Below are 12,076 nucleotides of genomic sequence, written 5' to 3' on the forward strand. Positions count from 1 at the left end.
TATTAGGACCAGGAAGTCTCTATTAGTTTTCTCAGAGGTTTCTTTGTTAAAGAACAAACTAACCCATCAATCAAGACCCTGATGCTGGTAAAGATTGAAGGCAGGAGGAGAAGGAGACGACAGAAGATGAGATGGTTGGATTATCACTGATTCAACAGATATGAGTTTGAGCGAACTCCGGGAGATGGTGAAGGACAGGGAAGCCTGGCGTGCTGGAGTGCACGGAGTCACAGAAAACTGGACACGACTGAGCGACTGAACAACAGCAACAAATCAAGCTGAATTTTATTGTGTCTATTTAAGAATCTATCTGAGATGTTTCTCTGCTTTAATCCTCAATGGACTTAAACACATAAAAGATTTCATAATATTCACTATTCCTGAGGTCCTAGGAAGAGCCCAAGAGATAATTTTTTTCCCAATGTGACGTGTGACAGACTGAATTTTCCAAAAATGGCTGAGAAAGATCTCGATTTCACTTGTTCTTCCAACAACCGGCTTCTCATTTCTCCCGTTGAGAGACTGGGGTTTTGTTCCCTCCCTGGGAAGCCATCTCTGTGACAGTGATGGTGGGAGAGATGCGTGTGGACTCTGGAGGTAAGGCCATAAAAGGCAGTGCAGCTTCTATCCACTTCTCCTGAGCTATGTGCTCCTGGAACCCAGCCACCATGAAGCAAGTATGCCCCTCTTCAGAGACATGCAGAGGGGGTCTGGTTTGTAGCCTACGGTCTAGCTGGGCTCCCAGCTAACATCCATTATCAACGTGATGGCTGTGGGGGTGAGCCATCTTGAAAGCAGATCCATCAGACCCAGCCAAGCCATCCAGCCAGTGTGGCACGGAGCAGGGGGCAAGTTATGAATGTCATACACAGTCCACGTTTCAAATTTGTGAGCAAAATAGAGGCAGATAGTTGTTTCAAGTCACTAAATTTTGAGGAGGCTTGTTTATGTAGCAGTTGATATGGCAGAAAGTGAAGAGGAACTAAAAAGCCTCTTGATGAAAGTGAAAGAAGAGAGTGAAAAAGTTGGCTTAAAGCTCAACATTCAGAAAATGAAGATCATGGCATCTGGTCCCATCACTTCATGGGAAATAGATGGGGAAACAGTGTCAGACTTCATTTTTTGGGGCTCCAAAATCACTGCAGATGGTGACTGCAGCCATGAAATTAAAAGACACTTGCTCCTTGGAAGAAAAGTTATTATCAAATCTAGATAGCATATTCAAAAGCAGAGTCATTACTTTGCCAACAAAGTTCCGTCTAGTCAAGGCTATGGTTTTTCCAGTGGTCATGTATGGATGTGAGAGTTGGACTGTGAAGAAAGCTGAGCACTGAAGAATTGATGCTTTTGAACTGTGGTGTTGGAGAAGACTCTTGAGAGTCCCTTGGACTGCAAGGAGATCCAACCAGTCCATTCTGAAGGAGATCAGCCCTGGGATTTCTTTGGAAGGAATGATGCTAAAGCTGAAACTTCAGTACTTTGGCCACCTCATGCGAAGAGTTGACTCATTCGAAAAGACTCTGATGCTAGGAGGGATAGGGGGCAGGAGGAGAAGGGGATGACCGAGGATAAGATGGCTGGATGGCATCATGGACTCGATGGACGTGAGTCTGAGTGAACTCCTGGAGTTGGTGATGGACAGGGAGGCCTGGCGTGCTGCGATTCATGGGGTTGCAGAGTCAAGACACGACTGAGAGACTGAACTGAACTGAACTGATAGTTCACACAGGATAATTGACTCAATTTGCTAATATGTTGTGACTTTTACATCTGCTTCCAGAAGGAAAACTGGCCCACATTTTCTTCCATTTTTGGACTGTCCTTGTCTGCATTTCCTATCAAAGTTACATAACTCTTTAAAACTGAGCTGGAATGTATTTCTTCTTTTTCTAGTCTCTGAAAACATCTAAGATTGAAATTCTTTTCCTGATGCTTCAGTGGGTAAAGAATCTGCCTGCAATGAAGGAGATACAGGAGATATAGATTCAATCCTGGGGTCAGGAAGATCCGCCAGAGGAGGAAATGACAACCCACTCCATTATTCTTGCCTGGAGGGTCTCATGGACAGAGGAGCCTGGTGGGCTACAGTCCAGGGGGTTGCAAAGAGTCCGACCTGGCTGAACAGGAACACAATACATGATAAAAAAAAAAAAAAAAGAAAGAAAGAAAGAACAAACTAGTGTTAGAAACAGTCAGAGCTTGATGTCTTTGGTTTTTTTGAGATTTTTGTCTCCTGGGCCAGTTTTTTGGAAGGTTAGGATCTATTCTGATTTTGGGTTTTTATTTTTAGGTTAACTTTTGGGAGTTTCCTAGGAAATTGTCCACATTCTTCAAGTTTTCAAAATATGAATACAGGTTTCACTGTTACTGATTTATGTTCCCTTATTCATCTATAATACTGTTTATTTTCTCTCTCTCTGTTTTCCTCATGGACTTGCTGAAGTATGTCTATTTGACTCATCTTTTCAACAATCAGCTTTCCTTTACTGTTCATCTTCTAGCTTCTCAGGAAAGCAGAGAGAAAACTAATGAAAGTTTTCAATTATTTACAGAGAGTACCTGTAATTTGTATTATAGTCGGTAAAGAATCTGCTTGCAATGCAGGAGGCCTGGGTTTGATCCCTGGGTTGGGAAGATCCCCCGGAGAAGGACAGGGCAACCCACTCCAGTATTCTTGACTGGAAAATCCCATGGACAGAGGAGCCTGGTGGGCTACAGTACCAGGGGTCACAAGAGTTGGACACGACTTAGCGACTAAACCGCCACCACCTGTAGTTCGCATACTCAGGCCAAAAAAAAAAAAGTCTTTTCATCGTGGAGTAACGCTACTTTTTCCAAGTACGGCCCGCTGGGCTTCAGCCTTCTCGGCATTTTCTCTTCTAACAAACTTCAGGTAACGGTCAGGTCTCATTTATCCCGATTTTACAGATGAGAACAAGAGGCTCAGAGGCTAGCGAACTTGCTCAGGGGCAGAGGAGACAGAGCAGGAACCCAGAGGCCCCCACCGCTGGCTCTGTGTGTCCCTCAGCCACGCCTGCATGTCCTGAGGACCAACACGTGCAGCGTGCCGCTCACCTGGCGGGCTTAGGGATCCTGGGGCGGGACCGAGCTGACTCCGCCCCGCCCCGCCCCGCGGTCAAGCCCCGCCCCGGCGGCCCCTCCTAAAGCCCCGCCCCACGACCAAACCACGCCCCATATCCCGCCACGGCGGCCGCGCCCACCACCCAGGCTCCGCCCCATCCGACCCCCAGAGGAAGCGGAAGTGGTGGCGGCCCGGACGGAAGCAGGAAGCGGTGGGGCAGGACCACGCCCGCGGCGGTGTGCGGGCTGCGCGGCGATGGCGGAGAAGTTCGACCACCTGGAAGAGCACCTGGAGAAGTTTGTGGAGAACATCCGGCAGCTCGGCATTATCGTTAGCGACTTCCAGCCCAGCAGCCAGGCCGGGCTCAACCAGAAGCTGTGAGTGGCAGGCGGGGCGGTGCCTGCCTGGGGCGGGGTGGGAAGCCGGGTCCGGCCGCGAGCCTCTGCCTGCCCCCCACTCTTGCTCGGAGGACTGTCCCTCCTGGTCCAGGCTGTGCGCGGGGGCGCTCGGCGCTCCTTCCTTCCCGCCTTGCCCTGGCTGGGACCTTCCCTTCAGGCCCCATTTGGAGAAGTCATCAGGGCCAGATAACAGTTTACCGTTTCTGGAGGAATCGCGTGACGGTGGGTGCTGGGGGGCTGAGAGGGGCCACGGAACGCTTATGAAATAGTTTTTCTGGCAACAGCCTTGTGCCGGCCCTGGTGCTAGGCCCCTGGGATGGATCAAAGGCGGAGTCAAATGCTGTGGATAAGGGCTCGCCACTCTATGGAGGGTTCAAACATAGCCGTGTTTGCAACCCCACCTTCGTACACAGTGCTGTGGGACCAGCCCGGTGTTCCAGGAAGGCTCCCAAGCCGAACTGAAATTAAACCAGGCCTGGTGGCTTTCTTCCCTCAGACTCTGAGAATGGACTCTTGAAGGCCAGTCCACTGCGCCCCCCGCCACCCCCCCACCTCCCTTGTTGTCTTAAAGGGTACACAAAGTCTCAGAGGCTCCTGCCCTTATTCCTGTTGGTTTCTGACCCCTCAATATTGGTAATTCCTTGTTCAAAAAGAAAATCAAGGGATATGTGAGCATATTGTATAACTCCAGAGCTTTCCGGGGACTCCTGAGCTAACCAGAGCTGAGCGCTGCCTGTCACCTGTTCTGTGTGAGGAACAGGCCTCTAGAGCCCTCCTTGGCTCGGTGTGGGTGGTGCCCAGTGTGGTCATCTAAACTAACCTAATGTTCTCTTTTATTGCTTCTCCCCCAGGAATTTTATTGTTACTGGCTTACAAGATATTGATAAATGCAGACAGCAGCTTCATGATATCACGGTCCCTTTAGAAGTATTTGAGTAAGTGCTGTACTTGATATTCTGGCTCTTGTTTGGTTTTCCTGTAATGATTTCCTTATCCTAGGGCTTTTCTGGTGGCTCAGAGGGTAAAGAATTTGCCTGTGATGAAGGAGACCTGGATTCAGTTCTTGGGTTGGGAACATCCCCTGGAGAAGGGAATGGCAACCCACTCCAGTATTCTTGCCTGGAGAATTCCACGGACAGAGGAGCCTGGTGGGCTTCAGTCCATGTGGTCACAAAGAGTCAGACATAACTGAGCAACTAACACTTTTCCTTGGCCACCAGTGTTTAAGTGTCTGCTGTGTGGCAGGGACGGTCTGGGTGCTGGGCATATGCCAGGGAAAAAAGCAGAGAAAAATACCTGCCTTCATGGAGCTTCAGGAGCTTCAGGGATTCTCTGGTGCCTCAGATGGTAAAGAGTCTGCCTGTAATGCAGGAGACCTGGGTTTGATCCCTGAGTCAGGAAGATCCCCTGGAGAAGGAAATGGCAACCCAGTCCAGTATTCTTGCCTGGAAAATCCCATCGATGGAGGAGCCTGGCCAACTACAGTCCATGGGCCCCAAAGAGTTGGACACGACTGAGTGACTTGACTTTGACTTTCAAGGAGCTTATGTTCTAATGGAACTAAACAATTAAAAAAAAAGATCTCAGTATAGTATTGTTGAAAAAGAGTTACAGGTGAATAATGGCTCTTGAAATATTTGAAAGACATCATAGGCTTTCAAGATCCTAGTAAGCTGAAAGGTTAGCCCCATGACTTCCTGACTTCTTCTTGAGGAGAAAGTCTTAAGTGGCTATATTATAAATTAAAAAAAAAAAAAAAATTAAAGGCAGAAACAACCCGAGAAGTACGAATTTGGTGTCTCTCAGACTGCCCTGGCAGTAATAGTTCTAGGAGATGATAATATGTGCTTCATTGGGGGGAAAAAAAATGTTCTTCAGAGAGGGATGTTTAGGATGGATGCTTAGTGTTTCTTGCGAGAGAGTCAGCTGCGCCCGGCGATAGTCATGGCCTGGAGAGCGCCTCTGGGAAATGAACTCTTGGGTTTTATTAATCCAGGTTTTAGCGCCCTGATTTCGCAAGTGAAAGAACTGATAGGTAACTGCACTGTCTTGCTAGCTAGTCAGTGTCGAGCTGAGGCTAAAATTCTGGGCCTGTTAAAATTTTGCTGTATTGAATATTGAAGTATAGTTGATCTACAGTGTTTTGATTTCTGCTCTGCAGCAAAGTGCTCTAGTTACTTGTGTGTTTTTCTCAAGTCCTTTTCCGTCATGACTTCTCATGGGCGCTGCATGCGGTTCCCTGTGCTGAACAGTAGGGTCTTGCTGTGCTGGTAGGATCCTATACAGACTGGTTTGCCTCTGCTGATGGCAAGCTCCCGGTCCCTCCCTTGCCCAGCCTCTTCCCCCTTGGCAACCACAAGGCTGTTTTCTCCGTCCTGAGTCTGTCTCTGTTCGTTTGTGCCGTGTTTTGGATTCCACACGTGAGTGGCAGTGTATTCTGTCTGCTTTGTCTGTCTGACTGCGCCTGGTATCATGATCTCTAGGTCCATCCGTGTTGCTGCAAGGGGCATTGCTCCCTTTCCTTTTTAAAGGCAGCGGAGTGTGTAACTGTCTGTGTATATGCACCGCGTCTTCTTTACCCTGCGCTGGCGCTGGTGTTGTCTCCATGTCTGGGCTGCTGTAGACAGTGCTGCTGTGAACACGGGGCTGCATGTATCTTTGTGAAGCTTAGTTTTGTCTGGACATATGCCCAGGAGTGGGATTCCTGGATTATGTGGCAACTCTGTTTTTAGTTTAAAAATCTTGGACTTGTGTTGTCCTTGACCAGGGCCAGTTCTCTGGGCTAAGCAGCCTTCCTCCCAGAGCTGGCTTGGAACAGCAAGAGAATTCTGGGGCTTTCTGCAGTAAAACTGCAGATGGAAATCACTAGAGTTCCTTGCTCAGTAAAGGGAAAAGTTACCATTATACGTCCTCAAGGGTCACAGGTAGAAGTCCTGGTCACAGCGCAGCTCAGCAGCTGTGCTCCCGGAGGAGCACAGGCTGCATTTTTCACAGGCTCAGCTCTGTCCTGTCCTGTGGGCCGAGGGGCGTGGTGCCCAGGGGCGCGAGTTATAGCTCTAGACTCCTGGGGGTGAGGCGCGGGAAGGTGGAGCCCGATTCCCCTTCCCGGAGGAGCCCTCATCAGAGCCGTGCTGGCCCTGAGTGTGTGGGATGAATAGATTGACAGATGCCGAGGACCACTCCCGGCTTCCGAAGTGGAGCAAAGGAGAGAGAGACCCCTGAAGGGGTGGCAGTGCGAGGCTCTGCCATTGCAGCTGCAGCCACAGCTGGCCGCAGGGCCGGCTGAGACCCCCGTGGGGCTGAGATGAGGTGGCCTCCAGGCGCCCAGCAGCAGCAGTGTGCACTTGCGGTCGCTCTGTGCCGGTGGAGGAGGCTGTCCGCAGGCACTGCGCCTGTGGCAGAGGTGGCAGTGTGAAGCTCGGCCCTCCCTGAGGGGGAACTCGGGGTTGGGGAGTTGGCAGACGTGGGATTCAACCCTGGGTCTCCAAAGAAGTGTCTGATCTAGGTGACGTCATTGTCGAAAGGGTGGTTTATTTTGGACACTTGGGCCAGTCAGGTTTCTCCCCCCAGAAATGGATGGATTTTGCTTAGAATTAATCATAATTTTGGCTTTTTTCATTCCATCATTTCAAGTACATCCCAGTAACATGGGATTTCTAGAACTTTTGATTTATTAATATTTTGCTATGTCGTAATTAAAGGTCAGTTTTTATGCCATCAGTAATAACTTAATGTCTTTAATCTGAAGTAATAATTTTTTTTTTTTTAACTGAAGCATAAAAATGGGACTTGATTGTCGTGGTTTTGTTTCTTTGTTAATAATTCTGTTTAGCTGAGTGACGTGCAGGTCTTCAGGCAGACCTGTGGCCTTACCTGGGTAAAATGTGGATGTTTATCTAGGTGTGTGCTCAATGAAGTCTTTGGGTGATGAAGACATTTTGGGAACAAGTTGAAATTTCAAGAAATCATTTTATATTGTTAAGAAATAATGGGAGAGAATCTGTCTTTGTCCAAATCAAGTTACTTAGGAAAGGATCAGTAGACATGTATACACTGCTGTATTTAAAATGGAAAACCAGCAAGGATTTACTGTCCAGCACAGGGAGCTCTGACAGTGTTATGTGGCAGCCTGCCTGGGAGGGGAATCTGGGGAGAATGGATACACGTATATGTATGGCTGAGTCCCTTTGCTGTTCGTCTGGAAACTACCGGCATTATTAATTGGCTACGTGATGGTGGTTTATTCACTAAGTCGGGTCCAACTCTTGTGACCCCGTAGACCGTAGCCCACCAGGTTCCTCTGTGCCTGGGGATTCTCCAGGCAAGAATACTGGAGTGGGTTGGCATTCCCTTCTCCAGGGGATCTTCCCATCCCAGGGATCAAACCCAGGTCTCCTGTATTCCAGGCAAATTCTTTACCATCTGAGCCACCAGGGAAGCTCATACCCCATACTGCTTACACCCCATACTGCTCATACCCCACTGGCTATATCCCAGTACAAAATAAAAAGTTAAAAAAGAAAGTAGGATATCAGCCCCATCTCTCCCCAGTCTGTGAACTGATCTCAGGACGGGCAGGGCCGGCTCTTCTGCTCGGGGCTCTCCCCTCCCGCGTCCCCTCCAGGACGGGGTGCACCCGGAGCGTGATTGCTTCTCGGCAGGCTTCCTGTGTTGCCCAGGCCCGAGGCTCTGGCTCACACTTGGTTCTCTCTTGTCAAGAGCTGCCTGACCTTACAGGATGTCATGAGGATGGAAAGGTGGTGAAACCTTTTGAAAAACACAAATGTTGAAAAATGTGTGAACTGGTGTGGCCGTGGAGCTTCGCTTGGGTTATAAGTGATCATCACTTGACTTCATGAGTTATTCATACGATTAGAAGTAACATGAGCGCGAGTGACCCCTACCTGTGTAGCGAAGGAACCCTGACTCAGCTGGTTCCTGGACACAGTTCCCTCTAAACAGGGCCGTGTGAGTCTGCCGTTGTCTTTTCCCCCGTAAGGAAGCTGTGAGAGGAGGTGTCAGCCGTGAGGATGTTAACGGCGATGTTTCCTGTTTCCAGATACATAGATCAAGGGCGAAACCCCCAGCTCTACACCAAAGAGTGCCTGGAGAGGGCTCTGGCCAAGAATGAGCAAGTTAAAGGCAAGATCGACACAATGAAGGTAAGGTCCTTCTGAATGGGAAGCGATGTGGGGGCATCAGGAAATGCTCACAGAGCGAATTCGGCTGGTAGACTTTGAGGCGTCAGCTGTTTGGCCGCATCACGCTTTTGGCGACTTCTGAGTCGTGTAATAGGTTGCTGCTCAGTTGTTTAGTTGCTAAGTCAGGTCTGACTGTTTGCGACCCCATGGACCGCAGCATGCCAGGCTTGCCTGTCCTCCGCTCTCTCCCTGAGTTTGCTCAGACTCCTATACATCGAGTCGATGATGCCATCCAACCATCTCATTCTCTGCTGCTTTCTTCTCCTTTTGCCCTTAATCTTTCCCAGCATTGGGGTCTTTTCAGTGAGTTGGCTCTTCACATCAGGGGCAAAGGATTGGAGTTTCAGCTTCAGCATCAGTCCTTCCAATGAATACTCAGGGCTGATTTCCTGTAATACTTGACTAGTTGGATCTCCTTGCAGTCCAAGGGACTCTCAAGAGTCTTCTCTAATACCACAGTTCAAAAGCATCAGTTCTCCAGCGCTCAGCTTTCTTCATGGTCCAACTTTCACATCTGTACATGACTGCCAGAAAAACCATAGCTTTGACTATATACAGACGTTTGTAGGCAAAGTGGTGTCTTTGCTTTTTGATTTGCTGTCTAGGTTTGTCAGAGCCTTCCTGCCAAGGAAATAGGTAATAAAATTAAATACCTTGGAGACGTGTCATAGCATAAAAAAATGAAACGATGTGGCAGTCTTTTAGGAAAGTCCCAGGTAATTTTTGTAGTGTTAGCTGTCATTGACTTAACTGCTGTTTTCATTTGTAAGGTTTTAGTGTCTCCAGCCTGCACGGGGTGCGTCCCTCAGTCAGGCCCGCCCCTGCCGCTGCAGGTCGTGGGCCTGGAGGCTTCTGTACCTTCCTGCTCTCCTCCTCGGGGATCCTCGCCAGCGGCCAGCTCATGGCCCCTGTACCCGATTCCCTGCTCGCTCACGGCCCCTGTATCCGATTCCCTGCTCTCCACCGAGGCCCTGCTCTGTCCTTGTCTCCTGCTGTTGATGAAGTCCAGGAAACCCTGCATCTTGAGCATGACGCCTGGAATTGTTTCCTTAGACTGACTCGCTCGTGATTCAGATTGTGGGGCGGGTGTTGCCGCCCCTACCTGTTGGCCTCCAACAGAGAACCCCCCCTGCCTCCACCCCGGTCTTCATTCCGGCCCGGCCTGGCTGACCTCGAGCCCCTCCTCCCAGGCCACTCTCCTGCCGTCTCCTCTGCTGGGAGCCCCGCCCGTCCTCTGTGCCTTGCCCACCTTCCAGGGTCCGCATCTTTCCCCCTTCAAGAGGCCTCGCGGGCCAGCCTTCTCTCCATCCCTGCCCCATGTCCCCCATGGCCTGAACCCTGTGTCCCCTGCGGCCCAAGCCCCAGGGGACTAGGAGCACAAGGCGTGTGTTGCCGCTGCCCCCGGGTGCAGCGTGCCGCATGGTGTCTGGCGTGCTGCAGGACGGCTGCGTGGGGACCATGGTGACGGCTGTCCTGTGCTCAGGGCAGGAGCCCTGCCCAGGCGTGGCTGTGCTGTGTTGGATCGTGTGGTGCCCACGACCCGCCTTCTGCTTTGTCAGCTGGAGCCCCAGCTGCTCTTGAACTGGGCATCATCCCCGTGAGCTGGGGTGTTTTGGACTGTGTGGCTGAGCTGTGTCGTCCAGCAGGAGCTACCACCTCAGAAGCAGGGTCGCTGCCCCTGGGGGGTGCGCTCCCGGGTCCCCGCGCTCCCGTCTTCCCCGCTGTCGGGAAGGTCGCCCACCCACCCACCAGCAGGGACGCTAGCGACTCTCTGTGCGGTTTGTGTTCCTTTCTCTGCCTCTTGGTGTTATTTCCTGTCACTGTGAATGCCTCATGGGACAGCTCGTGTGCCCGGTGGGCCACGTGCTGAAGCCTGCTCGAGCTCTGTCTTCAACGGTTCCTGGAGTGTTGGTATGCAGCCTCTTTTGAGGATATCTTCCTGTCTTCACCCAAGTGCGGTATCTTTGTATATCCCTGCGGTACGGCTTTACTGTACAGCTCGTTGTTAGGCTTTGAGATGCTGGCCTGTATTAGCTGCATCTGAGGTCGGATTAAGACAAATTACGCTGATAGCAAGGCTCAAGGAGCCCCAGCATTTGCGGAAGCCCAGTTTCCGGGTACTCCAAAAGCCTCGCTCGGGCTGTGTGCATACAGTGACCTTGATGCGGTTTGAGTTAATAATCGCTCAGTTAAATATTCCGTGAAGATTCCTGTGCTGTGTGCCGTGTGCAGAAACCCTCTCTGCCCGTGTGGCTGGCTGTTTGTCGTCGGAGGCAGGAGGGAAGAAACGGCGTTTGAGTGAAGCTGATCTTTCAGGCAGCTCTGCTGTACCCACCGCGGTCTCGGGCAGTCACCCGCTGCTGTGGGCCAGGGGTCACCTCCGGGGCTGAGCACACAGCACCGCGAGGGCACGGTCTCTCCTGAGCTCGAGGCTCGCAGGCGTCTGCTTTAACTGGGGTGGCGGGTCCCGAGCAAAAGCATGCTGACCGTGTATGTTTTTTCTCCTTAGAAATTTAAAAGCCTGTTGATTCAAGAACTTTCTAAAGTATTTCCAGAAGACATGGCTAAGTACCGAAGCATCCGAGGGGAGGACCACCCTCCCTCCTAACTGCACCCGCCCTCTGTCTGAAGACCCTCCTCATCCTGCAGAGTTGTCATGGCCCTCAGGCCGCTGTGACTGAGCACGTCGTCCGTCCCCTTGTCCCCGTCGCGGGCCCCTGGGGATGGGGCCTGCAGGCGTGCGGGAAGTGCCCCCAGCCTGCTCTCCCCAGCGCTCCGTGTGGTCCTCACCCCTCAGATGGTTGGTGATCACACAGCTTTGAGCGCAAGGCATCTGCGTCTCCATGGCCAAGCAGCCTTGGAAATAATGTCACAGGTAAACCAGATGTTTTTTAAAACCCACGCTGACAGTTTTCTTTTAATGTACTTTTTCTGTTCCTTTTTTTTTTTAATGTCAAAACTGAAAAAAAAAAATAGGGAAAATTGGTTTAATATGAGAAGTACTTTAAGTTGGTTTTAAGTACTTTAAATTGTATATTTTTGAGTATGGTGCATAAAGAATGCATTCAGTGGAACTGTGTTTCCAAGGACTTCAGTTTGTCTAACGTAATAAAGTCTTTAAATACTTACTTGCTCCGTGGAAGTGTTTCTGTAACATTTTTATAATTTAGTACTATGTGTCTTGTAAACCATGACCACTTCTCTCAAGTGTGAGGAATAGTGGTAAAATGTGTCCTCAAGTGTGAGGATATTGGTAAAATGTGTCCTCAAGTGTGAGGGATATTGGTAAAATGTGTCCTGCGGGCATTGGAACAGGAGAAGCTGAAGCGGAAGGCCGAGCTCGACGCCCGCAGCCTGCCTCACGGGGCCTCGCGCTGCAGTGACCACAGGGCAGG

General features: G+C 50.5%; 1 protein-coding gene across 1 annotated transcript; it reads left to right on the plus strand.

Moving 5' to 3' along the window:
• The first annotated feature begins 3,282 nt into the window (after nucleotides 1–3,282).
• MED10 (mediator complex subunit 10) lies at nucleotides 3,283–11,809 on the plus strand. The gene is made up of 4 exons (XM_027980179.2): nucleotides 3,283–3,459; nucleotides 4,332–4,415; nucleotides 8,540–8,642; nucleotides 11,191–11,809. Exons 1-4 carry the CDS (start codon nucleotides 3,338–3,340, stop codon nucleotides 11,287–11,289), a joined length of 408 nt encoding a protein of 135 aa, XP_027835980.1. The 5' UTR covers nucleotides 3,283–3,337; the 3' UTR covers nucleotides 11,290–11,809.
• The last annotated feature ends 267 nt before the right edge of the window (nucleotides 11,810–12,076 follow it).

The sequence above is a fragment of the Ovis aries genome, chromosome 16, assembly GCF_016772045.2.
Source record: "Ovis aries strain OAR_USU_Benz2616 breed Rambouillet chromosome 16, ARS-UI_Ramb_v3.0, whole genome shotgun sequence".
Classification (NCBI taxonomy): domain Eukaryota; kingdom Metazoa; phylum Chordata; class Mammalia; order Artiodactyla; family Bovidae; genus Ovis; species Ovis aries.